This window comes from Odocoileus virginianus, chromosome 1 (genome assembly GCF_023699985.2).
Source record: "Odocoileus virginianus isolate 20LAN1187 ecotype Illinois chromosome 1, Ovbor_1.2, whole genome shotgun sequence".
NCBI classification, from domain to species: domain Eukaryota; kingdom Metazoa; phylum Chordata; class Mammalia; order Artiodactyla; family Cervidae; genus Odocoileus; species Odocoileus virginianus.
Genome location: NC_069674.1, coordinates 17,114,137 through 17,141,694, shown reverse-complemented (window position 1 = coordinate 17,141,694; position 27,558 = coordinate 17,114,137). Strand labels below are relative to the sequence as shown.

Here is a 27,558-nt window from a genome sequence, read left to right as displayed (position 1 = left end):
GGTGAAAACAGGTTTCCCCACATCTCCCTCTAAAGAAATTTGGAGGATACACAGAACAAGTGTATGTGGCAAAGCAGGAAAAGAATCAAGCAACATCTGCTAGATGATTTCTAATATTTCACTTCACTCACCTCTCCCTGACCTTGTCCTAAGACACCATTCCTTTCAGGACCTAAGGCAAATCTGAGTGATGGACAGCTCTGCTAGGGAGCTATCTACTTACTCCTTGAGCACACATGACTGATGGCATGATTATTTAGGATGATCAAGTCACTAATTTAGATAAGAGGAACTAATACTGATAAACACATTAGCTGCCTTATGAAAATATATTATTTATACTATGCTTACTTAAAATTAAAAAAAAAAAACCTCTGGGAAGTTAATTCACCCAAGGTCAAATAAATATCTGCTAATACCCTGACATAATTATCACCCATGGGAGGTTAATACACCCAAAAGCCAGATTAGTATCTGCTAATATCTGAAGATAATTTTCATCAAGCCCAGCCCAGGCAATACGAGCAGTTAAAAAACCAGTCAGACAGCATATGTTAGCATATTGTGCTTTTTTACTTTCCTAATACTGTAAAAATATTAATGATCATGATGATAATAATAATAGTTTTTAAATGATTGTTGTTTGGTTGTTGTTTAATCGCTAAGTCATGTCCGACTCTTTGCAACCCCATAGACTATAGCTCACCAGCCTCTTCTGTCCGTGGGGTTTTTCGAGGCAAGAATACTGGAGTGGGTTTGCCATTTCCTTCTCCAGGGGATCTTCCCAACCCAGGAATCAAACCTGCGTCTCCTGTATTGCAGGATTCTTTACCACTGAGGCACCTGGGAAGCCCCTTTTGAATGGCTGGTTAAACTGCCTTCAACAAGTTTGCCTGAAGTTGACTCCATGGTGAAAAGGAAAATTGGCTACCTGTACAGCCAAAAGCCTGATGACATTAACTAGAAAACTAAAAGCTCAAACAAAGCCATGACTCTTCCCAAGTAAGAATCAGAAATCTGAACCAGATTCATCAGGGCAGGACTAGGGGTCAGGAGCAACTCGAGTCTCTGTAATTGCTTAATATGAGGACCAACCCATCCCCTGGGTACCTGTGAATATTGACTTTTAGTGGATACCTCAAAAAGACCCAGACCTGTGTACTAAAACCCATTTAAAAAAAAAATAAAACTTCCTCTTCTCTAGTTGACTATAGATTTAAACTGCAGATAAAACTGGTTCACGGGGACCTTGATTCTCAACTCTAACTTGCTCCTTGAACAAGAAGAGCACATGTGCCTTCCGCTAGAACACCTGTGGATGCGGGGGCTCCACCGCTTGATGACGTGGGCAGCCCCTGAGGACAAGCTTACCCCTCCCCAGTTGAGAGTCCGAGCCAGGTCATTCCCGGTCCCCAGAGGAAGGACCCCGACAGGAGGCTGAGGACTCAGCTGCAGTTCATCCAGGATGGAAAGGATCCAGCCCACCTACAGGCATTTGGGGGCCAGAAGAGACAGAAGAAAGATAGGTAAGTTACAAAGGAGACAACCTGAGAACGGCAGGCTTTAAAAGGAGCAAAACAGAATAGGCATATTTTTCTTTAAAAATACAGCAACCAGGAAACAGAAAGGGTACTTATCCCAAGCAGTTTCAATGCACCAAGTCTCTTCACAAGGAAAAAGAACCATTTTGTATACCCCATATCATATAAGCAAAACTAGACCTGTTCATCTGTGTGTTTAGTATGTGTGTGCGCTCTGTCATATTTGACTCTTTGCAACCCCATGGACTGTAGCCACGGGGTTGCAAAGAGTCAGATGCAGACTCCTCTGCCCATGGCATTTTCCAGGTAAGAATATTGGAGTGGGTTGCCATTTCCTTCTCCAGGGAATCCTCTTGACCCAGGGATTGAACGCACATCAACTAGAAATCTACTTTAAAATTCAGGAGAGTTTACAATTTAGGGAGGTCGGTTCATCCCTAGGGCATTTCAGGAAATCAGACTAAATCTCAATTCTGGCTCACACTGGCTTTGTCATCTTGATTAAATATTTAACCACAGTAAGACTCATTTATTTGATTTTCAAAATGAAGATAATAATACCTACCTCTCAAGACTGTTTATAGATTAAAACTAAAACATATATAAAAACCTTGATATGGTGCGTGGCTTATGGAAGTACTCATTAAATGATTACTCTGTACGTTATCATCTTAGAAATTAGTAGTGCTTTCCTAAATATCCCTATATTCCTCTTAATGAAACATTAAAAAACATAATTATGGATGATCTTAGTACTTATTATAAGTTTAGGCAGAAAATGGATAGTTATATACTAGAATCATATTCCTGTTCAATCTTTTTTTAAGATAAATAATACTTGGTGTTTTGTCTTATTATAACTATTTAGCAAAATTACCCCAAACTTGGAAACAGCAAAAAGAAACTTGAATATCCTCACAGTGTTATTCTAGAGCAGCGTCACAAGGCTTATCTAAGAACTTTATGAGTGTAAGTTACTGGGAGAACTTTTGTCCTATAGAGATACAAACATTGAGAAGAGAAGATCACTTTAAATGCTCTGGTTCTATTCCCCCATCAGAACATAAACCAATTTTGCCTCAAATTTAGAAAAATTATTCTGGTATAAACTACATAATTCCTTTCCTTTTCTTCTCCAATAAACTGGTGGTATTATCTTGCTAGCTCCTTTATTATAAACCTAAATAAAGTTTTTAACATTTACTGACTCTAAAGTTGTTTGAGAATCATGTTTAAAATTTGTTTTAAACTGTATTTTAACAGTACATTTATTGAACACTACTATATAATAAAGCATGGAAATAAGGAATTGAAATAAAAAGATGAGTGAACCACTCTAAGATAAGGCAGAATGCTTGCTCTCAAGGATTTTGCAATTAACAAAAAGAAGGGCATACTGATCTTTTCTGTGTGCTAGTCCCTAAGCAAAGCTTTCTACTGAATTATTAAACTTCAAAACAACTCTCTACAATAGATATAATTTTCATTCCCAATTCATAGACAAAGAAACCAAGGCTTGAAAGGTTCAGTGATGGCCTTAACATCACACCATTTATACGGTACAGCTGACACTCAAAGCTAGGTTTGCACCCATCAAAGGCCAACCTCTGAGCCACTCCGGTGCAAGGAATGTTTCAGTAAAGAACTAAACTCAGCTCCCAAGTGGCTTGACCATCCCAGAGTCAATGGCATGGACCTTCGGGATCTTTGGAGCACTGGGGAATCCTTGGAAACTGCTTGATCAAATTCAGTTAATTTGCAGATTTATTAACTGAGGTACACAGAGGCTATGTTATTTGCTCAAGACCAAATAATCAGAAGTGAAAGAAACAGTCATGACCAGGTCTGCTGACCCCTTATCAAAAACCCTTTCTCCTTCACGGTGACTACTTTTTAAGATGTCAGACTCACCCATCCATCAAGAAGCCTAAAACTGTGTTTACCTTTTAGAAAGGGGTAACACAATGCTGGCCCAAGGTGGGAAACTAAACATTCAGATCTAAACGAGGGTCCACAAGTCCCCTCATTCCCCCAAACTGAGCAAAGAACCCCTGGACAAGTTCTCAGATTCCCACCCAGGGCTTCTGTAGCTCTTCTTTGACACAACACTCACTAAGCTTGCTATTGAAGTAAAAGGAGAAAAAAAAAAATGCCAGACACTAAAGTAGTGCTAATGACTATGTTAGAGGTTGTTCCTCGGCCGCTGAAAACATAAACGAGATGGAGTCAAAGCAGAGACCTCTAATAAATGATGAGCAGGGGGTTTAAAGGTCATGAAAAAGGACACAAAAACTCAGAAATCCCAACAATCTGGGCTCCCTGACTACAGCTGTAAACAGCCCTGAGTAGAACCAGAGACTCAGAGAGAGGGTGGAACTTACAGGAAATCTAATTCAATATTCCATAGACAGCAGGGAAAAGAAGACAGACTCTTTACCTTCTCTGAGAGATGCTCCTGCAGCTCCCCTATTCTGATTTATACTCACAAGTCAAATCTAAGTTCTTTTAGGTAGATTTAAATTAGAAATATTTTTCTTGTGTTCCTTTGAAATAGGTCTGTGTTTTCTGGATAAAGATAATGCTATGAGTTCACACTTTGAACATTCTATTTCCCTCTAGACATAAAAATAGGAGGAAAAAAAGTCTCCGTGGGTCAGAAACAAAGAAAGCACAGAGGGGCAAGCAGAGGAAGCCAGGAGTTTGGCTTCTGTCTGATTACAGGGGATAAAAGTTCACCCCTTGCTGGCAGGAGGCTGTGTATGAACCAGACTCCCTATGTGGTCAGAAGAAAAGAGGCCAAGAAGAGAGGGTGAGGAGCCACTGCCTGAGGCCATCATCCACAGAAAGCTGTGATGCCTTAGGGCTGGAGGGATAAAGCTTCTATTATGAGTTGAAATGCCCATGAGCTTGTTGACACCTGAAACACCCCTCACCCAGGGTCAGGATGGGAGCCCTAACCACTTATAGGAGACCCAACTCGAGTCTCAGGATCCTGGAAACCATTCAAACTACTAGAAAAGATTAGTACAAGGGTGCAGAGAAAGAAAAGGGAAAAATCAAACACAGCAAAACATCTTCCTCTGAAGTCGAGCCTACAGAGAGAAATTCTAAATCCCAGAAAGAACACTAAGAGTAAGATAGACCAGAAGGTCAGAGAATAATTTACAACCCATGAAACACAAATAATTGTCAAGTAACTTTGAAATAAGTGTCCCATAACTTCCATGAATTGATAAAGTGTCTCCCAATAGATCTCTGGTCAGTATAATTGTCCTCATTCAAACGTTAAGAATTATTCCTTTCTTTTTGTTCTTGGAAGGCTGCCAAGAATCCACATGAAACTGTGGTGTGATTCCCCAAAATGGCAAGGGTCCTCTGGACCCTCTGACTTCTCACCATCTCCTTTCCCTTTTACACTTGGCCTAAGTATAGGCTGCCCCTGTGGCTCAAATGGTAAAGAATCTGCCTGCAAAACAGGAGACCCAGGTTCGATACCTGGGTGGGGGAGATCCCTTGGAGATGGAAATAGCAACCCACCCCAGTATTCTGGCCTGGAGAATCCCTTGGACAAAGGAGCTTGGTGGGCTACAGCCCATGGGGTTGCAAAGAGTTGGACACAGACTGAGCTACTTTTGCTTCACTTTCAAGTATGAAAGGAAAACATATAGTTAATTTGAATGTAAAGGACTTTCCCCTTTCTTACAAGTTGATTTGGTTTAAAAAACAAAACAAAACAAAACTGCAGAAATAGATTCTCTCTCCTTTTCCAACAGCCAGTTTGTTGTTGTTCAGGTACCAAGTCATGTCTGACTCTTTGCGACTCCATAAACTGCAGCACACCAGGCTTCCCTGTCCTTCACTATCTCCCAGAGTTTGCTCAAACACATGTCCATTGATTTGGTGATGCCATCCAATGGCCAGTTAGTCAACCATTTAATTTTCCCCTGAATACAAGCAGGCATCATCAATTACATAACCCTTGGAGTCATCAAACATCTGCCTGTCACAGCACAGATTTTTTTGTCTTGAATCCATATTAGGCTCACAGTTCTTTGGCTAACGTGGGTCTAGATCTTTCTTTCACACAACTCTTGAACAATTTTTCTCATCCAAGAGCTACATCATCACTACCCAACAACCACCTTCCCCAAAAGGCAACAACATAACCTAGGGAAGCCACAGAGATGGGGGGTGACTTGCTGGGTCAGAAGCCTGGCTCCATCACATACTGGCCAGGTGAGCCTGGGCAGGTCAGTTAACCTAATTCCCTCCTATGTAAAAGGGGGTAACAGTACTTGCCTCATAGGGGAATTTTATCAATTAAATGACATAAACATGTTGATTAGCAGGTGCCTGACAAATAGGAAACCCTAAAATTAACATTAACTGCTCTGAGTTAAGCTGTATTTTTCTTCCTTTTTCTTTACTTCATCCATAAAAGTCCAGTGTCCTAGAAGCAAAATGCCTTTTTCCTGTCTCTCCACTTCGAGGTTGAGCCTTGAATTTCACAGATTGATCCCAACGCTGACTGCCAACAAGTCACAAAGTCTTGCACAGACTATCAAAAAAAGTAAAAGCCAAGTTGTACTATAGCAGAAAGGTGAAATAGAGGGAGCAGGGCGGTGAGGGGGAGAGACTACAGAACAAATACACCTACAAGAGAAGGAGGCATAAAAGATCTCCAGTAATCGTCCATGCCTCTGCCCCTATGAGAACAAAACTATATAAAAGGTCTTAAAGTCCAAAGCCATTATCGGCTGTTATCAGAGGCTCTCCCTTCCCAGGACCCAGGACCCTGCTCCTGCTGGAAGTCCAGATGCATATTTGTCGGCAGGACTGTGTTTGCTGGGAATATTGCATTACCCCAAATCATGTCCACAAGCACCTCTTCAATTAAACTTAATTAACTGCAACACAGGGCACTTAGCATATTTTCCATCACAACTGAAGAATGGGCAGGGTCAGAGCACCTTCCTGCCTTCATGTTAGGAAAAGCAGGGCTGACAGGTCTAGCATACCAGGGTTCTGGGCTTCAACTCTGAGCAAAGCAGCCCAGCCTTGGGGCTGCAGCAGTTGCCCGATGCTGCCACCTCCTGGCCACATTCAGCTATAACTATCACCAGATAATTTCCCACGTGCAGGCGGAGCAGTGTTTTCCATTCAGCAATATCCTAGCTTGAGAACTGGCTGAGGGGTGGGCGAACAGGACCGTGAATTGACATTTTCTTTGAACAGAGCGGGTGCACAATTGCCTTTCCTCATATTATCTGCAGGCAGAAAAGTAAAGGATTCTCATATAAAGAAATCAAAAGAACGAGGGGAACGTTTCTGCACCCTGGAAGATCATCTAAAGGCAGCATTTGACAACTAGATTTCCTTTCTAACGTGTACACTGCCATTCATCCTTTTGATATTTTTATATTTGCACTTAATAGTTTACAAAGTCACTCTATGGTAAGATAAATGTTTAAAATCAGCCCTAAAGGAATTGAGAAAAAAGCCAAAATATGAGTTTTTTGGTTTTTGTTTTTTTTAAATACAATGTAGACTTTAGGCTGTCCGTTCTCTCACTGGCATGAAGACAACTGAGGTTATACCATGGGCTGCTTCTCAAGAGAGTGTGGGATGTGGAGAGGTTGAGAGAGAAGAGGCATGTGGAACAATTTTCTTGCCCTGTCAATTAGAGGGAAATAGACCTCTCTTCCCTGTTCTGTGGCAGGGAGCCAGGGCATGGGTGTGCCTTCTGGTTAGCATGTATCCTCACCTGGGGAAGCCAACTGAACCAGAAATAAGCATGCTGCAGTTCAAGTCCATTTAACTTCAGCCCTTGGGAAAGACGTCAGCAGGGTTAAGCGTGGACCTTTGGGTCCAGCCCAGTTCATCAAGGCCAAGGGCAGGTAAGGACAGATAACATTTCACCTTAAGGATCTTTAAGGAGGGGAGGCAATCTGTGACTTTAGTGTCTCAGTTTACAGACTCCTTGATATTTAAGCAAGCAGCAGCCATGGGGAGTTGGATGGGTGGAGATGCGGTCGAAGAAAGGACAGAATGCAAATCTATCCCATGACCAAAGAGGGAATATGCTAGTTTAAAACATGAAGGTTGGAGGTCATTCTGAGTTGTTTTCTCTCCGCCTAGAGATCAAAGATGGGACCAGCCCACTGGACACCCGCAGCTCTGTGACCATCTCGGGATTCTGTAAACCAGTTTCCAAGAGCCCGAAACTGTGGCGCTGTCCCCTGCAGTCACCACTGGCCAGGTGTGGTCACAGGCTGCTCGAATGTGGCTGACGCAAGCTGGAGGCGCTGTAAATTTAAAATATAGGCTGGTTCTGGAGACAGTACAAACTGAGCATAAAATATCCCATTAGTAACTTTATACTGATGGCGTGTTGAAATGATAGTATCTTGGATATACTAAAGAAAATATATTATAAAATCAATTTTACCTGCTTCTTAGTTGTGTCTTCTAGAAAACTTAAAGACTGCAGCTTACATAATAGTTCTCCTAAACAGCAGTAGTCTATACTAATACAATGCTACAGCTGTGAAGACCCTTAGAGATCCAAACGTGTCTGTTTTCAGACTTAGAACATCTCAGAAGGGGTTGAGGAACTTGCCAAAAGCCACAGCAACGGTGGCGCAAGCATCTCTTCTCTTCCAAATGCAGTATATGCCTCCTTGTACTTTTCAATAGCATCAAATTAAAGTAACTCATATTGAAGCCTAAGAACTTTTTTCCAAATTAATGCAAGATGTCTGTATATTAAACAATACTTTGTATATAAACTGATGTGATTAAGGATTAACATATCCTCATCCCAACCAGTCAAAAGTATTCCATTTCTGATTCCTCCTAGAGCCTTGTCACTTAGAATTCTGAGAAGCTTTACAGTGACAGACACACTCACTAAATCAAGGCTGAGCACCTGATGTCAAACATGTACCCGGCACTCAGGAATTATCCTTCATTTGCCAAGAGCCAAGAGTTTTTCTTCATGATTCCATCAGCAGGCCTCTCCTTCAAACAAACACTCAAAATTAAGTTTCATATTCTAAACTGATAAAATTAAAAATGTTAATCATGTACCTTGATAAGCACATTATAAACCCCAGATACCTTTCACAGCACAACTTGTTTTAACAAGGTAAAATAAAATCTGGTTTTATATAAGGTAGAAGATATGCAAAGTTTTGATTCTATATGATTGGACTACAGAGGTTACCACTGAAAAAATAATTAGCTCAAAAGAATGCATCAATTCTAAGGGAAACATACCACTTTTCATAGCTGTTGTACATATAAATGTCTATTGCAGTTTTGAACTATGTAGAAGGATGTAAAAACTGAAGATAGGATCATAGATAAGGTACCAGGGAAGAAAAAGCACCTAGAACATCAATGAGAAGTTACATCCAGGCTTCTGGAAGACCTAGATTATGGTCTAGGTCTTCCAGATACCTAATTATGGGATCTGAAAGATACCAAAAAGATAACCTAATTATGGTATATTTAAAGAAGAGATGCTAGAAAAGATAAGAAAAGCAGGAGAACCAGGTAGTCTACGAGTCAAGAAGGTGACATTAATGACACCAGAAAGTATTTCTAGAAATTCAACACTGTGATTGGATCTGCTCATTAGAACTCAGTATGTGTGTTGCTTATTAGCTGCTCAATCGTGTCCAGACTCCTTGCAACCCCAGGGACTGTAGCCCACCAGGTTCCTCTGCCCATGGAATTCTTCAGGCAAGAATACTGGAGTCGGTTGCCATTCCCATCTCCAGGGGCTCTTCCCAACCCAGGGGCCGATCCCGGGTCTCCTTCACTGCAGGTGGACTCTTTACCCACTGAGCCACCAGGGAATCCCAGAACTCATTAGGGTGGTACCAAATCTCATTCATTCTGGGTTTTGTCCCACTGATGGCATCACCGACTCAATGGACATGAGTTTGAGCAAACTCCAGGAAACAGTGAAGGACAGGGAAGCCTGGCCTGCCTGCTGCAGTCCATGGGGTCACAAAGAGGCAGACACAACTTAGCGACAACGACAAATCTCTCTCACTCTGGGTTTTGTCCCAGGCAGTCTATTATAACTATTTTCCTGAAAACCACCAGTTACCTCCTAGTCTGCAAATCCATAGTAATCCTTCATTCTCTTAATAATATCATCACTGCTGTCTTGAAACTTCTTTGGGGATTGTTTTTCTTGATAAGACTACTGGTGATATGATAGATAAGACTTCTATCTTTTTCTCTTCTTGTGAAATTCAGCTCTGACTCCATAATTACAAACGTTTCACATGTGTCTGGACTTGGCTCTTCTTTCTCTTTCCTTTATGCTTTGCATTTCCATGTTTCCAAACATTTCTCTAATTGCAGAGAATACTTCAATACCACAAAACCTAGAACAGTGCTTTCTACACATACCCTCTGAATGGATGGGGGTGGGCAGAGAGAGGTGAGGGGAGACACAGGGAATCAGGGGAAGTTTGGAAGGTGGAACAGTCAGGCCATGACGAAGCCCAAGATATGAAGATGGCACAGGCAGCCAACACGGATTTGATGTAATTGTCATTTAAGAGAGAGAAAGGACCCTGAATTCAGGATACCAGGGCTATCCCAACAGTCAAATAATTCTGGAAAGCACCAGGTTAAACAGAGCAAAATAGGTTTGGCTTCTTTAAGACTTTATAATGAATTTTATAAGCTAATAATGTGTATCAGAGTCTCAAAGAATAGTAAACACTATTTTCTCAACTGAAAATTGTTTTCCTCTCCATAGAAAATCGTAAAGGACTAGTGGAATCACTGTTTAATTTCTTTCTGGTTGTGCTTATTAGTATATGATGTGTATTCGGTGGAGCATTAAGTGCTCACGCGCTGTGAGAGATGAAATTAGAAGATCCTGTTGCTACCTTTGAGAGTAAAACATTCTAATTAGGAAAATTAGAGAAAAGCCAAAGATAGTTCATAATAAAATCCTATGAGATCAGACTCTAAATATAGAAGAAAAGATACTGAACGGCAACATCTAAATGTCACCATTCTCAATTATTTGCCTTTGCTAAATATAGCAACATAAGCAGAGGGCAAACTGACAAACAGATGAGACAAACTGAGGGAAACACACCCGTGATGTTAGACGTCGGCCCAATTCCATCTTTTCTCCTAAAATGACTCCAAAGAGGACCAACTATGATCTTTAAGATAAAACATTGGTCAATATTCTAACTTTTCTTTCCACAAGTAAAAAAAAAAAATAAAATAAAAGCAATAATTCAATGGTGTATGCATATTTCTCTTCCAGAATTGTGACCAACTATTAAGAATATCTGGAAATAGGTCAGTTTCTGTTTTAAAAATCATTTAGTCATCTATGATCTTCCTTCTAGTGATCTGGCTAGAAGATCACTTCTAGTGATCATAAGATCATTCTAGTGACCTAGTGATCTCCATTTTAGTGATCACTTCATTCTAATGATCCTTACTTTGTGGAACAGGGAAAGGGACAGAACAGGGGGGTGGGAAACAGAATTTAGAAAGACCAAGACTGAATCCTTAACGCCAATAACAAGAGTCCCTCCTAACCCTTAGGGGCTTGGATTCACATAAGAGACAAATGTTTTAGCGCGGTGGTCCCCAACCTTTTGGCACCAGGAAATGGCCTCATGGAAGATAATTTTTCCAATGACCGGGGTTGGGGGAGGATGGTTCAAGTGCATTACATTTATTGTGTACTTTACTCCTATTCCTATTATATCAGTTCCACCTCAGATCATCGGGTGTTAGATCCCAGAGGTCGGGGACCCATGCTTAGGGGACTGGAAAGACTGTGAGGGGGGAATGAAGAAAGACAAATGTTTTCAGGAGAACAAATGGCAGACGGAAGAAACAAGGAAGAGAACTGGATTCTCTTTCAAGGACCTACCGTTCCATCCCCACCACAGGCCAGAATCCGCAGGTTTGGTACCTTCCTATACAGCTCAAGCCTGTGGGGGAAACAGAGGAAAAAGTTAATGAGAGAGCCTATCCCTGGCCATGGCAGACGGCATTATTCCAACACACAGCACAAAAGAGGGGGAGGGGCAGGTGAAGAAAACGCATAATCATGAGGATGGTAATACCTTCAAAACTAGCTACAAAGTGACTCATCGGAATGATCACGAGAGGACTGACTCCAACAATCAGATTAGAGGTTGGCAGCAAACACGATTTTTAAGTGGCTAGTATTGGAACATGCTAGCACTTATTTCCCATAACTCCTATTAATGTGTCAACTCACATTATATTTCCTCATTAGTGTCAACTTCCTTCTTTTTCTTTCTAGTCATCCTCCTCCTCCTTTCTCAAACAAAACCATCATTAATCCGTAGTCCTCATAAGTCTCTTCCTTACATTTGATTAGCTTTCCTCAGATCTATTTATTTTTCAGACTTATACTTCCCACTCTTAACCCTAGAAAACCTCCTTCAGAGAGATGGGACACCCCACTAGCATTATTACAACTGCACCCACAATGCCAGTCACTTGCTAATACTAAAACCTCCATTTATACTTCTCAGCCCAAACAGGGAAGAGGCACTGAGTTTTCTTTATTTTGATTTTGTCTGCTTGAAATTAGATCTTTCCTGTTGTCTCTGAAGAAAATGCAATGGCACTTCCCGTTTGCCTGCTGAAGTGAAGATTCTAATGGCTCTATTCCAGAAACATTACCTTATTTACATTAAATGACATTTTTTCTGAAAACAGTTCCTGTCCTGCCATATTCTTCACTGTGATCTATGAAGTTATCTACCTAAAGTCTAACTGAAAATGATAAAATTGTAAGGAAAGTAAACATAAAAGAACAAAACCCAGGATAGTAGATTTGCCTTAATACATCTGAATGCAGGAAAAAAATAGAAGTCTTATAGCAAACTCTAGTGGCAAAGAAGTTCATAGATTAGAAGAATGACAACAGAAATTAATTTTCATAATTAATGTTCTCTTGCATGCTTAAAATATGTAATTTATCCATTTCATAGAGGAATATTATTTTTCTAGAAATTATCTGATAAACTCTCAGAAATTATCTGAGTACCTCTTTGCCTCTGATACTACTTATTGAAAAGTAGCTAGTATCTCTTTAGCTCTAAGGTTTAACAGATGAAATCTGAACTATCTTATTAGATGGGTTTAAAAAGGGACCCAGACAACAGCAGAAATGTCCCTGCCTCTTCCCTACCATACACCTTTCCACCAAAAGGAAGATATAAAATACATGTCACCTACAACCAGACTTTATTTTTCACCCCTTTCAACAAAAAATAGAGAATGAAATTTCTGAGAGGCTCAAGTAAGGGATTAAACAGGAACTAGACTGTCTCCCCCACTCTGCTACGTAATCTACAGGTATAATCAATTCCTTCACTTCACAAGTGGTCATGGATGCACATACACTCAATCTTTAAATCAAATAAACAAACACATTCATAAACAGATCATGGCCATTCTCCACAAAGACACACTTGTTTCTGTTAAGGTACATCTCCAAAGCCGTACATGCAGAAGTAGAAAAAGGATGGATCCTTCTCAATTCAGACTTGCTCCTTATCTACAGTTACATGTGTCTAAGCAACAAACACATGAGGAGTTAATAACTCACTGGATATGCAGTGAATAAAACTTAGCCAGTGAAGAGGGGAAACATCAGGTGAAGTTTTAGAGGGAGAGTAGTAGAGGTGAGCAAGTAGATGAAAGACAGAAAATACTTCATGATGTAATCAAATAATAAAGCAGGACCCCAAAACAGAAAGATCTTCTCACTCGACTAAAACAGTATGAACCACGGAGGGTATTTCCAGACTTACGCATCTTTCGGTCCTTCCTGAGAAAGGTCAAAGACTTGCCGTGGATTCAGGTACCACATGAACATCTGCAGGACTTTGGTTCCCTGTAACAACAAAAAAAGACAGTAATAGGAAGAGGCTTCCAAAGATTAGCTCCTCATTTAAAGAATAAAAATAAATCCTGTTCTGAAAAATAATATCAATAATAAACAGTATAGAGTAATAGGTAAAAGTCATGGGCTTTAGCCATCTCTATACATAGGCTGAATACTTACACTACACTCTGTTAACTTATGTAACTCTGAGCAATTTTTCTAATTTCATTAAGCTCAGCTCTTAATGCAGAGATTAAAATGCCTACTTCACATTGTGCTGTGTGCTAAGTCACTTCAGTCATGTCCAACTCTTTGTGACCCTATGGACCACAGCCCACCAGGCTCCTCTGTCCGTGGGATTCTCCAGGCAAGAATACTGGAGTGGGTTGCCATTTCCTCCTCCAGGAGATCTTTCCAACCCAGGGATCCATCCTGTGTCCCTTACATCTCCTGCACTGGCAGGGGAGTTCACTAGCGCCACCTGGGAAGCCCTTCACAGACTTGTTGCAAAGATTAAATACAGTGTGGATGGCATGCAGTAAGTGCTTAATGATTGAGCCCTATTAGCTTTTGTCATCATTATTTAATTCATGAAAATCCACATAGGAAAGTTAGTTAACTTATGCAATTTAACATTAATTTTTATTTTATTATGCAGATCACTACTGTCTTTGCATAGAATGAAATATGGACAGTATTAACTAATATAATTTTCTTGAAATAAATGTTTTTAACTACAGCAAAAGTATCTCAGGCTCCCCATTATTTATAATATATGATTTCTCTAGTTGGTGTTTCCAAATCTTACTTTGACATTTTTCAATTTCCATGTCTATACCTGTGTCTATTTCTCAAAACCACTTCTGGAGTGTCTCAAGTAACTGTGACATTTATAGAGCTGTCATCATGGCAAATACAAGGCACTTCTAGAGGTCACTTCTTAAAGTGAATTGAGCAAAACAATGAAAGAATAATTTTTACATTAGGCAGTGTCAAAAGAGTTTAAAACTGAGTAGGGTGCCTCACTTTAGATCACTATCAACCACAGCAAATAATATTTGATTGGTTGGGTAGCATCTGTTGCTTCTAATTAGAGTCCCTTAACTAGCTATCATAATTGCTTTTTCTTAAAAATATTCCTGTTTGTATACCTATATTCTGTATCTGAGAGTCATCCTATTATAGTAGAAACAGTACAATACTTGAGACAGAGCTAACTTGGATGTTCTAACCAGGTGACTGTGAACATTTATTATCTTGTAGAAATTCAGCATGTAAAATACGGCAAGCTCTACTTCCCAGGGTGATTATGAGAATTAAATGAATCAGTAATAGTTACATATTCAGCATAGTGCGTGGCACTTTGTAAGTGTTAGTCCCTTTCTTTTTTGCTCCTTGTTAATCTATTCATTAAATTACACTTGAGGCTGTGAGGGCTAAAGTGCAGTTTATAATTATCACATTGTTATGCCAGTTGTTGCAGAGGCCAATGTAGGTCTTTTGTTCCACATCTCATCCAAACCTATAATTTAAAAGTTCTGCTTTATCATGTGCTTGCTATAAATTTAGGAATAACACTCTATCCTTAATTATTACAACTAAGCCAATCCTTCAGTTTCACCAAATGACATGCTTCCCTTCCTATAAAATTCAGACATAGGCTTAGATATATAACAGTAACTAAATACTAGACTGCTCCCTTCTTTCCATACCAGACCTTGGTATCAAGTCAGTTGGGATTATTTCAGGTAATCTTTTATGTTTCACAGGCAACACCAGAGTCATTTTAATGACCAACTGGCTTATTAAAAACTTCCAACTGACTTGCTAGAAAATTAATTTTTCACTTTTAGATTCCTAGGGCAATGTGTATTATCAATGTTAATTACTCCCTTCTTGTCACCTTTGGCTCTGGTAGAGTGTGCATTTCAATTTCAGCTTCGCTTACACATATAATACTAGGTAATTAACACCTTTCAAAAAATACAAATAAGAAGCATTGAGAAGGTTTTTTTCAATCTTCAAATTTCTCTAAAAGGTTTGGGTGTCCACACTGTTTTGGTTTTTGCTCATTCTGTGTTAGGTAGGACACCTAATTGTCTACAGTGACCCTTTTGAAGAGGATTATTTTTTAAGGCCAGTAAATTTTGCACCCGTGCTTCTACGAGGCGCCACTTATACTGCAGCCTATTGGAATGAGGCTCTCTGGAACGGAGCAGGGCTGACTTGCATAAATACTCAAGGCTGTCCTTCAAGTGTTTACCTTTAGGCATAATACAATTTCTTATTGTAACCTTTCTAAAATACATTCATTAGAGAAAATGGTCAGTGTCTGAATAATGCATTGTACTGTATTAAGTCAATCTTGGTGGGTAAAGAAAAGACGCCTAGCACACATTCAAGTCAGTTCTATTAATTCTGCTGTTACCGCTAGGATGAGCTACATTAGGGCTTTAATAGATACAATTTACTCAATAGAATTGAATGGGTGGACAAGTACTAACTCACCAGGAAAAGGGTGATTTCTTTCTTTCTCACAGACAAGATTAAGTCTACTCCATCATTTACAGAATTCACTGCTGCTGCTGCTAAGTCGCTTCAGTCGTATCCGACTGTGTGTGACCCCATAGACGGCAGCCCACCAGGCTCCCCCGTCCCTGGGATTCTCCAGGCAAGAACACTGGAGTGGGTTGCCACTGCCTTCTCCAATGCATGAAAGTGAAAAGTGAAAGTGAAGTTGCTCAGTCATGTCCGACTCTTTGCAACCCTATGGACTGCAGCCTACCAGGCTCCTCCATCCATGGGATTTTCCAGGCAAGAGTACTGGAGTGGGGTGCCATTGTCTTCTCCACAGAATTCACTAGCAAGTTCAAAATATTCTCATGGTCATCACATGCTATATGCCTTGCAAAAGCTGAATTTCTGGGCAAGAGGTTTTTTTTTTTTTTAAGTTTTCTCTAAATAAAGTCTTATACAGCAATTCTAATACACTCTGAAGAGTGTTCTCACACATAAGGTTGTAGATGTAATACCTCATTGACCACAGAATTTTTTAAGATATTGTGAGATTGGACATTCCTATGGAATGTTAAAACATTGTTCTCTTCAGCTCTAGGTGTCAGGAAACAGAGTAGGGCATCATTAAACAACTTCCAAGAAAATAGATACACTTTTCTAGATAGAAACAAACAGTATTCATCCATTCACCTACTAAAGGCCAGGTATAGTTTTACGTAAGGGAATCAGGAGATGGACAAGACAGAGAAGATCTTGTTCTCAAAAGGAAGTTCTCTGAATTATTCATAGAATATAGTAATTTGGGGGTAAAAAGAATCAACTAAGAATGGGTCAGTTCAAACAGCAGCACATCAAGCACTGAAATTCTCATGTAAGCCTAAATGGTCTATGCTACTAAGCAAGCCTTGGTTTACATCATGGAAATATTTTCTAGTTCATAAAAAGAACTGTCCATAAGAAACATCTCAGGAAAATCTAACAGCAGGAGGAAGAGGTGAAGAAATCTCTTAACCCAAACAATCCCAAAGGAATACCTGATTTATGCAATAAATCTGCATTGGGCTCCTAATCTCTACCCATGTGCACACCCAGGAGCTCAGCACAAGATAAACTCACTCACTAAAGGTGGTCAGTGCTATGTTGAAGATGCCAATTGAAACGTATGAGTGACCAGTGGAGATACTCAAAGCCCAACTGTGGGGACTGGACGAAGGCTTTCAAGACAAAGTCTTGTTTTTAGATGAAGCAGACAAAAATGTTTTAGGCACAACCCATGTGAAGCAGCAAGATGTATCATGGAAAAACTATATTTCAGTCTTTGGACCATGAGGCCAGGGTGGTGGGAGATGAAACTGCACAAGTGAGTTGCAGATTAATTCATATAGACCAGGGGTCCCCAACTCCCATGCCATGGACCACCTGTTCACAGCCTGTCAGGAAGCAGGCAGCAAAGCAGGAGATGAGTAGCAGGTGAGCAAGGGAAGCATCACCTGTATTTTTATGGTTGCTTCCCATCACTCATATTACTGCCTGAGCTCAACTATCTAGTTGAAGGAAAATAAGCTCAGGGCTCCCACTGATTATGTCTTATGGTGAGTTACATAAATATTTCATTATATATCACAGAGTAATAATAATTGAAATAAAGTGCACAATAAATGTACTTGAATCATCCTGAAACCATCTCCAATCCCATCGCCCCACAGTCCTTGGAAAAATTGTCTTCCATGAAACCAGTCTCTGGTGCCATTGAGGTTGGGGACCGCTGATATAGGCTATGGAGCTTGGGCTTTGTTTTGCAGGAAATGAGAGTCCCTAAAGTGCTTGAATCAGAAGGATAGGACTTACATATTGATACATCAGTCTAACTACAGACTAAGGAGCTAGACATCCAGGCCCTATACCTATCAAAGGGGCTAGATGGCTTGGTTTGTGCTATACACTGATGTCTGTTCTCTAAAATTCACCCTCAACATGAAGGTAGGGCCTTTGGAAATGGCAGACAAAAGACATGCAACATCACTAATTATTATAGAAGTGCAAATCAAAACCACAATGAGGTTATCACCTCAATGATCAGAAAGGCTATCATCAAAAAGTCTGCTGCTGCTAAGTCACGTCAGTCATGTCCGACTCTGTGTTACCCCATAGATGGTAGCCCACCAGGCTCCCATCCCTGAGACTCTCCAGGCAAGAACACTGGAGTGGGTTGCCATTTCCTTCTCCAATGCATGAAAGTGAAAAGTGAAAGTGAAGTCGCTCAGTCGTACCCAACTCGTCGCGCCCCCATGGACTGTAGCCTACCAGGCCCCTCCGACCATGGGATTTCCCAGGCAAGAGTACTGGAGTGGGTTATCAAAAAGTCTACAAACAATAAATGCTGGAGAGTGTGTAGAGGAAAAAGAACCCTCCTACACTGTTGGTGAGAATGCATATCAGTGCAGCTACTATGAACAACAGTATGGAGGTTCCTCAGATAACTGAAAATAGAGCTACCATATGATATAGCAGTCCTACTCCTGGGCACATATCCAGAGAAAGGTTTAATTTGAAAATATATATACACACCAATGTTCATAGCAATACTATTTACAATAGCCAAGACATAGATGCAACCTAAGTTCCATCACAGATAAATGAATAAGGAAGATGTTTTATATATATATCAGTTCAGTTCAGTCACTCAATCGTGTCCAACTCTCTGCGACCCCATGAAGCACAGCATGCCAGGCCTCCCTGTCCATCACCAACTCCTGGAGTTTACCCAAACTGATGTCCATTGAGTTGGTGATGCAATCTAATCATCTCATCCTCTGCCCTGTCCCTTTCTCCTCCTGCCTTCAATCTTTCCCAGCATCAGGTTTTGCTTTTTTTTTTTTAAATGAGTCAGCTCTTCGCATCAGGTGGCCAAAGTACTGGAGTTTCAGCTTCAACATCAGTCCTTCCAATGAACACCCAGGACTGATCTTCTTTAGGATGGACTGGTTGGCTCTCCTTGCAGTCCAAGGGACTCTCAAGAGTCTTCTCCAACACCACAGTTCAAAAGCATCAATTCTTAGGCGCTCAGCTTTCTTTATAGTCCAACTCTCACATCCATACATGACCACTAGAAAAACCATAGTCTTGACTAGACAGAACTTTGTTGACAAAGTAATGTCTCTGCTTTTTAATATGCTGTCTAGGTTGGCCATAACTTTCCTTCCAAGGAGTAGGTGTCTTTTAGTTTTATGGCTGCTGTCACCATCTGCAGTGATTTTGGAGCTCAAAAAATAAAGTCAACCACTGTTTCCACTGTTTCCTCGTCTATCTGCCATGAAGTGATGGGACCAGATGCCATGATCTTGGTTTTCTGAATAAATGCATGTATATATATATATATATATATATATATATATATATATATATATATGTGTGTATATATGTGTGTGTATACATATACAAATAGAATATTATTCATCCATAAATAAGGTCATTTGCAGCAACAGGGATGGAACAAGAGATTATCATATTAAGTGAAGTAAGTCAAAGACAAATATCATGTGATAACAGTTAGATGTGGAATCTAAAACTGTAACATAAAATTCTTTACAAAACAGAAACTCACAGACATAGAGAACAAATTTATGGTTTCTAAAGGGAAAGGGGGCAGGGGACACATTAGGAGTTTGGGATTAGCAGATACAAACTATTATATAAAACAGATAAAAAACAAGATCCTGCTGCAAAGCACTGGGAAGTATTACTCAGTATCCTCTAATAAGCCTAATGATAAAACACACATACTGAATCACTTCACTGTACACCAGAAACATGACAATGTAAATCAACTATACCTCAATTAAAAAAAGATAAAAATAATGGTTTCTGATTTATGCTTAGGTTGAGCACAGTAGAGAACTGTTGGTCCTTTAATGGACCGGAACCTGGTGGTTCCGAGAGTAAGAGAGAGAAAGAGGCTGACATCCCCTGGTTTACGCAGAAAGCCAATAGGGTCCTGTTCTCAGGGCGAGCGCTCTGCACGTGGGCACCGGGCGCCCTCTCGAGTGGGTGAAGGCGTGGTGCACCTTCTCGAGAGGGTCTTAGAAGCCCGGGCAAGAAAGTGAGCTCAGCGGGCCTCCGCGCTCCAAGGAATTAGCCAGAAATAGAGAGAAAGACAGAGAGAAGGAATGGAAAGAAAGAAAGAAAGAAAGAAAGAAAGAAAGAAAGACACGGGGACCAAAGCTCTGATGGAGCAAAGGTGTTTTAATAAACATGGTATGTGCATATATAAGGTAGTTATTCTCAACAAAGATAAAAATTCCAGATTTACAAAATATAACGCGATCCCTATCAAAGAGAGAGTTGCAAGCAATCACCTTTTACCGTATGGTTCATAAAAAGGAAGAAGGTACTTATCACCGTAATAAGAAATGCCTGGATTCCTCAGCCCCAGGAAAGGCATGCCTCTCCTCTTAATTCCTGAATCTTCAGGAATTAATAAGGGCCAGAGGGCTCTTGACAGATCCAAAACAGCACACAGGAAGCCTCTTGTTAAATGCTTCCTGACAGAGAACATCATCTTCATTGAGGTTGTTTGTTCAGTATTTAGAAGTAGTTTGGGGATTGAGATTTGAAGTTACATCTTCTTGTCTCCTCTCTCCTCCTACCTGGGTTGACTTTCCCTGGCCTGACTCAGGAGAGGTGCCTCCGATGTGGGAATGCCTGTCCATGGATAGGGGTGTGAACTCGGTCGGTATGAGTCTATCCACAGACTGAACATCTTTCCTCCTATAACCTGCTGATAAGCTCCCTGGGAACTCCCATCCAGGGTTCCAACTCATGCCACACCTGAACCCTGGGATTTCACACTGAACAGTGTAAGCACCCAAAGTCTGGACCCTTGACTCTGAGGACTGCCTGGCTAGAATAACTAGTGGACAGATCACCTGCTTACAGGAAATAAAGCCTATATTCTAGGAAAACTTGAAATGAAGCCTAACCTACAAGAACACTGAATCACTATGTTGGACACCTGAAACTAAGGTAATACTATAAATCAGCTACAGCTCAATTAAAAGAAAGACATCTGCCACCATGAATGTATAATCTATGTCACTGAAGATGAAATTTGTGATGGAGAGTGAAGGAGACCCAGTGTGAAAGCAGGAAACACAGAGACATCAGAGAGGCCCATAAGACTCAGGTACGAACATGCTAATGAGTCAGGAGCATCCAAAAAAACATTAAGTGTTGAAGTTAAAGCAGAGATACGTGTAAGCGGTGGGGGCTCTTTCTCCCGCTTAGGGTTTCCACACCGAGGAGGGGATCACGCGGAAGTAAAGTTTATCTTTCTTCTTTTCTGCAGCAGGAGACACTAAAGTTGACATCACAGCCCCTGACTCTAGTGAATGTTCCCTCACATAGCTCACATCCCACCAGTAACAGCCATACCACCGACCTCCAAAGCTTTGCAGAACACCCAGTATGTGTTCTAACCTGAAAGGTTAGAAAAAGAGGCAATTACTGTGAAGCATCTGTTTAAAGGAGGCTTCTCTGGTGGCTCAGATGGTAAAGGATCTGCCGGCAATGCGGGAAGCCCAGGTTTGACCCCTGGGTCTGGAAGATCCCCTGGAAAACGGAATGGCAATCAACTCCAGTATTACTGCCTGGAGAATTCCACGGACAGAGGAGCCCGGTGGGCTGCAGTCATGGGGTTGCAAAGAGTCGGACAAGACCAAGTGACTAACACACAAACATATCTGTTTAAAAGAAGTCATTGTTTAAAAAATGGAATATAAAAACCGCCCCCATGTTCAGCTCAGTATCTTCCTGCCAAGTGTTGGAAATTTTCTGAAAAAATACTGAAGAAAAAAAAAAAAGAGCTATAGGCATTTTACTTGCCAGCAGATGGCGATATAGTCTAGTTATTTGAAGACTAGATAGCTAAGGAGGTTTTTGTGTGTGTGTGTGTTTTAAGTCTGAAGCCTAACCTTCAAGAACAGAAAGGGGTGGGGGGAGTACTTTATATCTAGACACAGGTGAGCAAGACAAATCAATTCTTAGAAGGCAAAAGCCCTGATTTAACAGTCAAAAAATAGAGTCCAGGGGATCTGCCTGGCCCAGGGATCGCACTCACATGTCTTGCATCTCCTGCATTGGCAGGAGGATTCTTTACCACTAGTGCCACCTGGGAAGTCCCATTTCTCTACTAATTGCTGTAAACTCCTGCGAATCAGTGTGGTCTCCGAGCCACAGCAATGGTGGGTGACGACCAGGAAGCTTGTCAGAAAAGCAGGATTTCAGAGGCACCCTGACTCACTGAATCAGAATCTGCATTTTAACATGATCCCCAGTTGATCCATGCACACTGAAGCTTGAGAGGAAAAAAGGCCACAATTCTTAACACTTGCTAGACAAGAAAAGCATCTAGGACCTTAGACCAGTTAAGGCGCCCTGTCCTCACAGGTCTTAGCATGGGGTGGAACAGACATCACTGTCTGGGTAAAGGCTGCTGGGGTCTTTAGATGCAGTGGGAGCTGAGAACCACTTCTCTGGGCTAAGAGATGAGCCTCCCTGAAGACAGTAAGGACAAGCTGAGATGCTATTTTTCAAACAAAAAAATAAACTTTCATCTCCAATAAATTCTCACCCACTGTGCTCCTCACACAAGGCCCAGGTAATCTTAGAAACCTTGATATGACTCTGATGACGTGTCCCTAAATGATTTCCACAAAAGACTAATGTCAGAATTATCTGAGATGCTCACCAGTGGCATTCCTGGGCCTCACCCCAGATACACGGCACCAGATTTTATAGGGTAGAACAAGTCTAACAAGTGTTCCCATGAGTTTGATTTACACAGAAATTTGAAAGCTACTGGACTATAAGAGGGGAGAGTCCAGATAGAAATTCCCTGGACCGAACCCTAACGTCAGGATGAAATTTCCTGAATTTTCAAAAAACTGAAAATTTCCAGATAAAGATTCTGATGAATAGTAGCATTTCAAAGGTTGTCTGAGGATGTCAAACAAACAGAGAGGTCATGTTACTAATCTCAACTAGTCTCTAAACTAATCTCAACTAGTCTCTAAGGTAAATAAACATGAATGGCCTCCTCCTCGAAGGAGAGCACCACATTATGTAAGGTTTGAGCACAGAATGTTCCACAAGGAGAAACTCCAGGTAAGAAAGCACATGCACATCCTTCCCCCTTTCTCCTTCCTGGGGGTAATCTGCTTCGTTTTCACTGCCACCGTCTGCTCTTCTCTGCCTCTTGGTCTCAACTGTGGTTCATTTGGGTCAGAGGGTCAAGGGAGCTGAGGAATAAGAAACTCCATTCCTCTGATTCTGTTTTGCCAAGTGGGGTGGTTTACTTCCTTCTCTGACTGCCCCCATCCTACAGCTGACTCATGTGCAGCATGAAGGGCACAGTATGGCCACAGCTAGACCTGAAAGAGGAGTTAGGTCAACCCTGACCGTGACTCTGCCCTGCTCAACACAGCTGGGGGGTGGGAGCTGGTTAGAGGTGTATACCATCCTAACACTGAAGAAGGAACCATAAATATATGAACTGTAAATATATGGAGGTCAGTTTGAAAGATTCTAATTATGGATGAGTGTTTGGATTTCTCTACAGCTTTCTCAACATTTCATGTTGTGCTTAGAAACAAGGTTCTTTGTATGTATTATGCTTAGTAAAGAATTCAAGGGACTTTCCTGGTGGTCCGGTGGCTGGGATCCAAGCTCCCACTGCAGGGAGGTGGGGGGAGGGCTTGGGTTGCATCCCTGATTGGGGAACTAGATCCCACATGCTGCTAAAAAAGGACCCCAAAAGAAAGGATCCTGCATGCTCCAACAAAAGATCCCACACGCCGCAGTGAAGAATGGAAACCCCTGTGCCACAACTGGGATTCAGCAGAGCCAAATAAATAAATATTTTTTTAAAAAAGAATTCTACTTTACAGGGTAATATACAGAAGTTTAAAGTTATGTATTATTCATTTTGATTTGCTTAGTCACATTTCTGAGAATCCTAGGTACTCTGGAGGTGACATCATTAGGGCAATGCATTCATAAGCCAAAGTGCCTCCAAGTGACAGCAAAGTCATGAAGCTTTTTGTTTCTAATAACAGGTCAGTTTTACAACCTGAACACGTCACTGTGATCTCAAATTGTTCAAACACATTTCAACATCTTTCCCAAAATAATTCTTCCCTTTCCTGAAAATCCATTGATAACAAAGCCACTTTCCGATAATCAGCTGGAAAATCTTGATACCTTACTTCCATTCATTCATATGCCCATTCATTCATCCACACATCCATCCTTTAGTCCATAGGTCTACCCATCTATTCATTGGTCCATCCATTAAGCTCTCTATCCAATTTTTTAAGAATTTTATTGAAGCACATTTTATTTACAATGTTAATTTCTGCTATACAGCACAGTAACTCAGATATACATATAATATATATATTATTTTTCATATTCTTTTCCATTATGCTTCATCACTGGATGTTGAATATAGTTCCTTGTGCTATACAGTAGGACCTTGTTGTTGAAGGAAAGATTGGGAGTTTGGGATTAGTAAATGCAAACTATTTTACATAGAATGGATAAACAACAAGGTCCTCTATCTAATTTATGCTAATGAATAGCCTCCTGTCTTATAAGTATTCTCAATGTGTCTAATTAATCTGCCATCATATTACTCCTTTATTTAAAAAAATATTTTTCAAAACTAAAAAAAAAATCTTTAAATAGCAAAAAACCAAATTTTTATTATATAAATCCAAAATCTTCAGCCAGGTTTTAAGACACTGCTCCACAAGTTCTTTCTAATCTTTCATCATATTTCTAATAACTTAATCTGCATGCTCTACCCATTATACTGTGCTCAAAATGAATCACTTTCATCATAGCATCCCACCTTCTACACATACTGCTGGTTGAACAATTATATTTCATTCCTATGCACTATGTACTAGAAATCAGAGGTTCAGAGGTGCAGCCCTGGCATTAACGAAGCCTGTATCTCTTTGGTACAGACACACATGCTATGCTATACACAGTGCAGGACTTAATGCTGCAATTTACATAGTACACGTGTGCGCCATAGACTTCAGGAGCAGAGCAGACAAGCCAATTAGTTCTGAGCAGTTGTTCAGAAAGGTGCTACTGAGCAGTAAAGGATGAACAGGAATGTGATGCAAGAGAGAGGAAGAAGAGGGCATGACCCTAGTTCCCTCTGCAAAACTAAGTGGTGTCCATCTTCTGTTTCAGCCACTTCCCTGACACCATTTCCTCATCACTCCCAAGCGGCTGCTTGCCGCTGAAATTTCACAGCACTTGTGGTCTGATCCACTCAATTTAGAATTCACATCTTGCTCAGATTCTTTTTCCCATTCGCCCCTTTTGTGTCATTAACAAACACAATATCCTTAGAAAATTCACTTCTGCTTCCTTGAGCTGTTTTCTACTTAGTGAAAGAAGAAACAATCTTAGATCATCTCTGAAGTCCCTGCCTTTAATAATTTATACAGAGTTTGAAACAGGAACAGGCTGTGTCTTAACTGGACTGCCCCCTCCTCAAAAGCAGAGATCATCTACAATTTTCTAAATGCCTTAAAGGAAAAGCTTATAAGAATTCAATTAACGCATTTTACATAGACTCTCATGATAAAATGTACCTGACATTAATTAGCACGTGGAGCTCAGGTAGCCAACATCATGGAGTCATTTACATTAATTAACTGCACTCTGTTCCATGGTCCCCAACCACACCCTCAACCCTAGTCAGGCTATGGAAAGACTATACCCAGAGAGGGAGTAAGATTCAGAGCAAACAACTTCACTCCCAAGAAATTTCTCAAGGCAGTTTTAGGATCACCATCATTACAACATGAAGATCATCATTCAGTAAGCCAAAAAAGCAGGATGTTAAAAATCTCTACTTAATAACATTTCTTTTCTCTATTGTCTACAATGTTAATACAGACTTTTAACAGAAGAATTATTATTAATTTTGGGGGGACTTCCCTGGCAGTCCAGTGGTTAAGACATTGCCTTCCAATGCAGGGGGCACGAGTTGGAGTGCTGGTCAGGGAGCTAAGATACCACATGCCTCATGGCCAAACAAAACAGAACATAAACAACAGAAGCGGTATCGTAACAAATTCAAAATGCTCGGTCAGTCAGTCTTGTCCAGCTCTTTGCAACCTCATGAACTGTAGCCCACCAGGCTCCTCTGTCCATGGAATTTTCCAGGCAAAAATCCTGGAGCGGGTTGCCATTTCCAACTCCAGGGGATCTTTCCAACCCAGGGATCAAACCCGAGTCTCCTGTGTTTCCTGCATTGGCAGGTGGGATTCTTTACCCCTGCACCACCTGGGAAGCCCCAACGAATTCAATATAGACTTTAAAAGTGATTCACATCAAAAAAATTGTTTAAAAAGTCTTTAAAAAAAAGGAAAAGAATTTGGAGGTTTCCCTGGTGGTCCAATGTTAAGAATCCACCTTGAAATGCTGGGGACACTGGTTTGATCCCTGGTCCGGGAAGATCCCACATGCCACGGGGCAACTAACTCCTGCCACAACTACTGAGCCTGCTCCCTAGAGCCTAGGCTGTATAAGAGAAGCCACTGCAATGAGAAGCTTGAAGCAACTAGAGGGTAGCCCCCACGTGCTGCAACTAGAGAAAGCCAGCATGCAGCAACGAAGACCCAGCACAGCCAAAAATTAAATAAATACATAAACAAAAATTAATAAAAATAATTTTGAATAAAGGAAAGGGGGGATAATATTTCTTTAAATTAGAAGCTCCCATTAGAGAAGCTTTACTATCATTAATGTGATCTGGAAAATGCCCATTAACTTTACTAATAAGAACAAGCATTATCTTGGGTCAATCTTAATTCTATGATTTCCCTACTTATATGAGGTGATTCAAGCAGTTTTAAATCTTTAAGTTGCTTAGCATGACACTTCAGGGAATCTTGTCTCAAAATGTAAAATGTGCACTTAATGGACACAGGAAATATCATCCAAACTCGCGTGGAAGTCAGAGTAAAATCAGAACCCACAGAGGAGTATTGATAAGAAGCCTCAGAGAGTGGGATGAGAAATAGATGATGAGACAAAGACCTGGATTCTAGAACAATTTCTATCCTTTAAAGAGCTGTGTACATTAGATATGTTATTAAATTTTACTTTTCTAAGGCTATTTGTTATCCTCAAATGAGGTTGATATTAATCATTCTATAGAACTTGGGCAAAGACAAAATGAAACCTGTGAAAGGTGATATATTTTTGGTAGCCTTGGTGGTGTCTACTGTTCATGATTATCATGGATAATAAATCATCATTCTCTCTTCCCTCTGAAGACAGGGGGAAAAGTAGTTGAGTCTCAATTACAGTAGAAAGAAATACAGGTGGTGGCTTAGACAGTAAAGAATCTGCCTGACAATGCAGGAGACCCAGGTTTGATCCATGGGTCTGGAAGACCCCCTGGAGAAGGGAACAGCAACCCACCCCAGAATTCTTGCCTGGAGAATTCCATGGGCAGAGAAGCCTAGTGGCTATAGTCCATGGGGTTACAAA

General features: G+C 40.7%; 1 protein-coding gene across 9 annotated transcripts in view; it reads right to left on the bottom strand.

Annotated features, from left to right (window-relative positions):
• DGKI (diacylglycerol kinase iota) overlaps positions 1-27,558 on the bottom strand; it is a 502,817-nt gene that overhangs the window by 219,634 nt on the left and 255,625 nt on the right. For all 9 annotated transcript variants that reach the window (XM_070465256.1, XM_070465264.1, XM_070465269.1 and 6 more), the window contains 3 exons: positions 13,391-13,473; positions 11,470-11,530; positions 1,372-1,485 (listed from right to left, as the gene is read on the bottom strand). In XM_070465256.1, the coding sequence (XP_070321357.1) occupies positions 1,372-1,485; positions 11,470-11,530; positions 13,391-13,473 (258 nt within the window). The remainder of the gene's footprint in view (positions 1-1,371; positions 1,486-11,469; positions 11,531-13,390; positions 13,474-27,558) is intronic.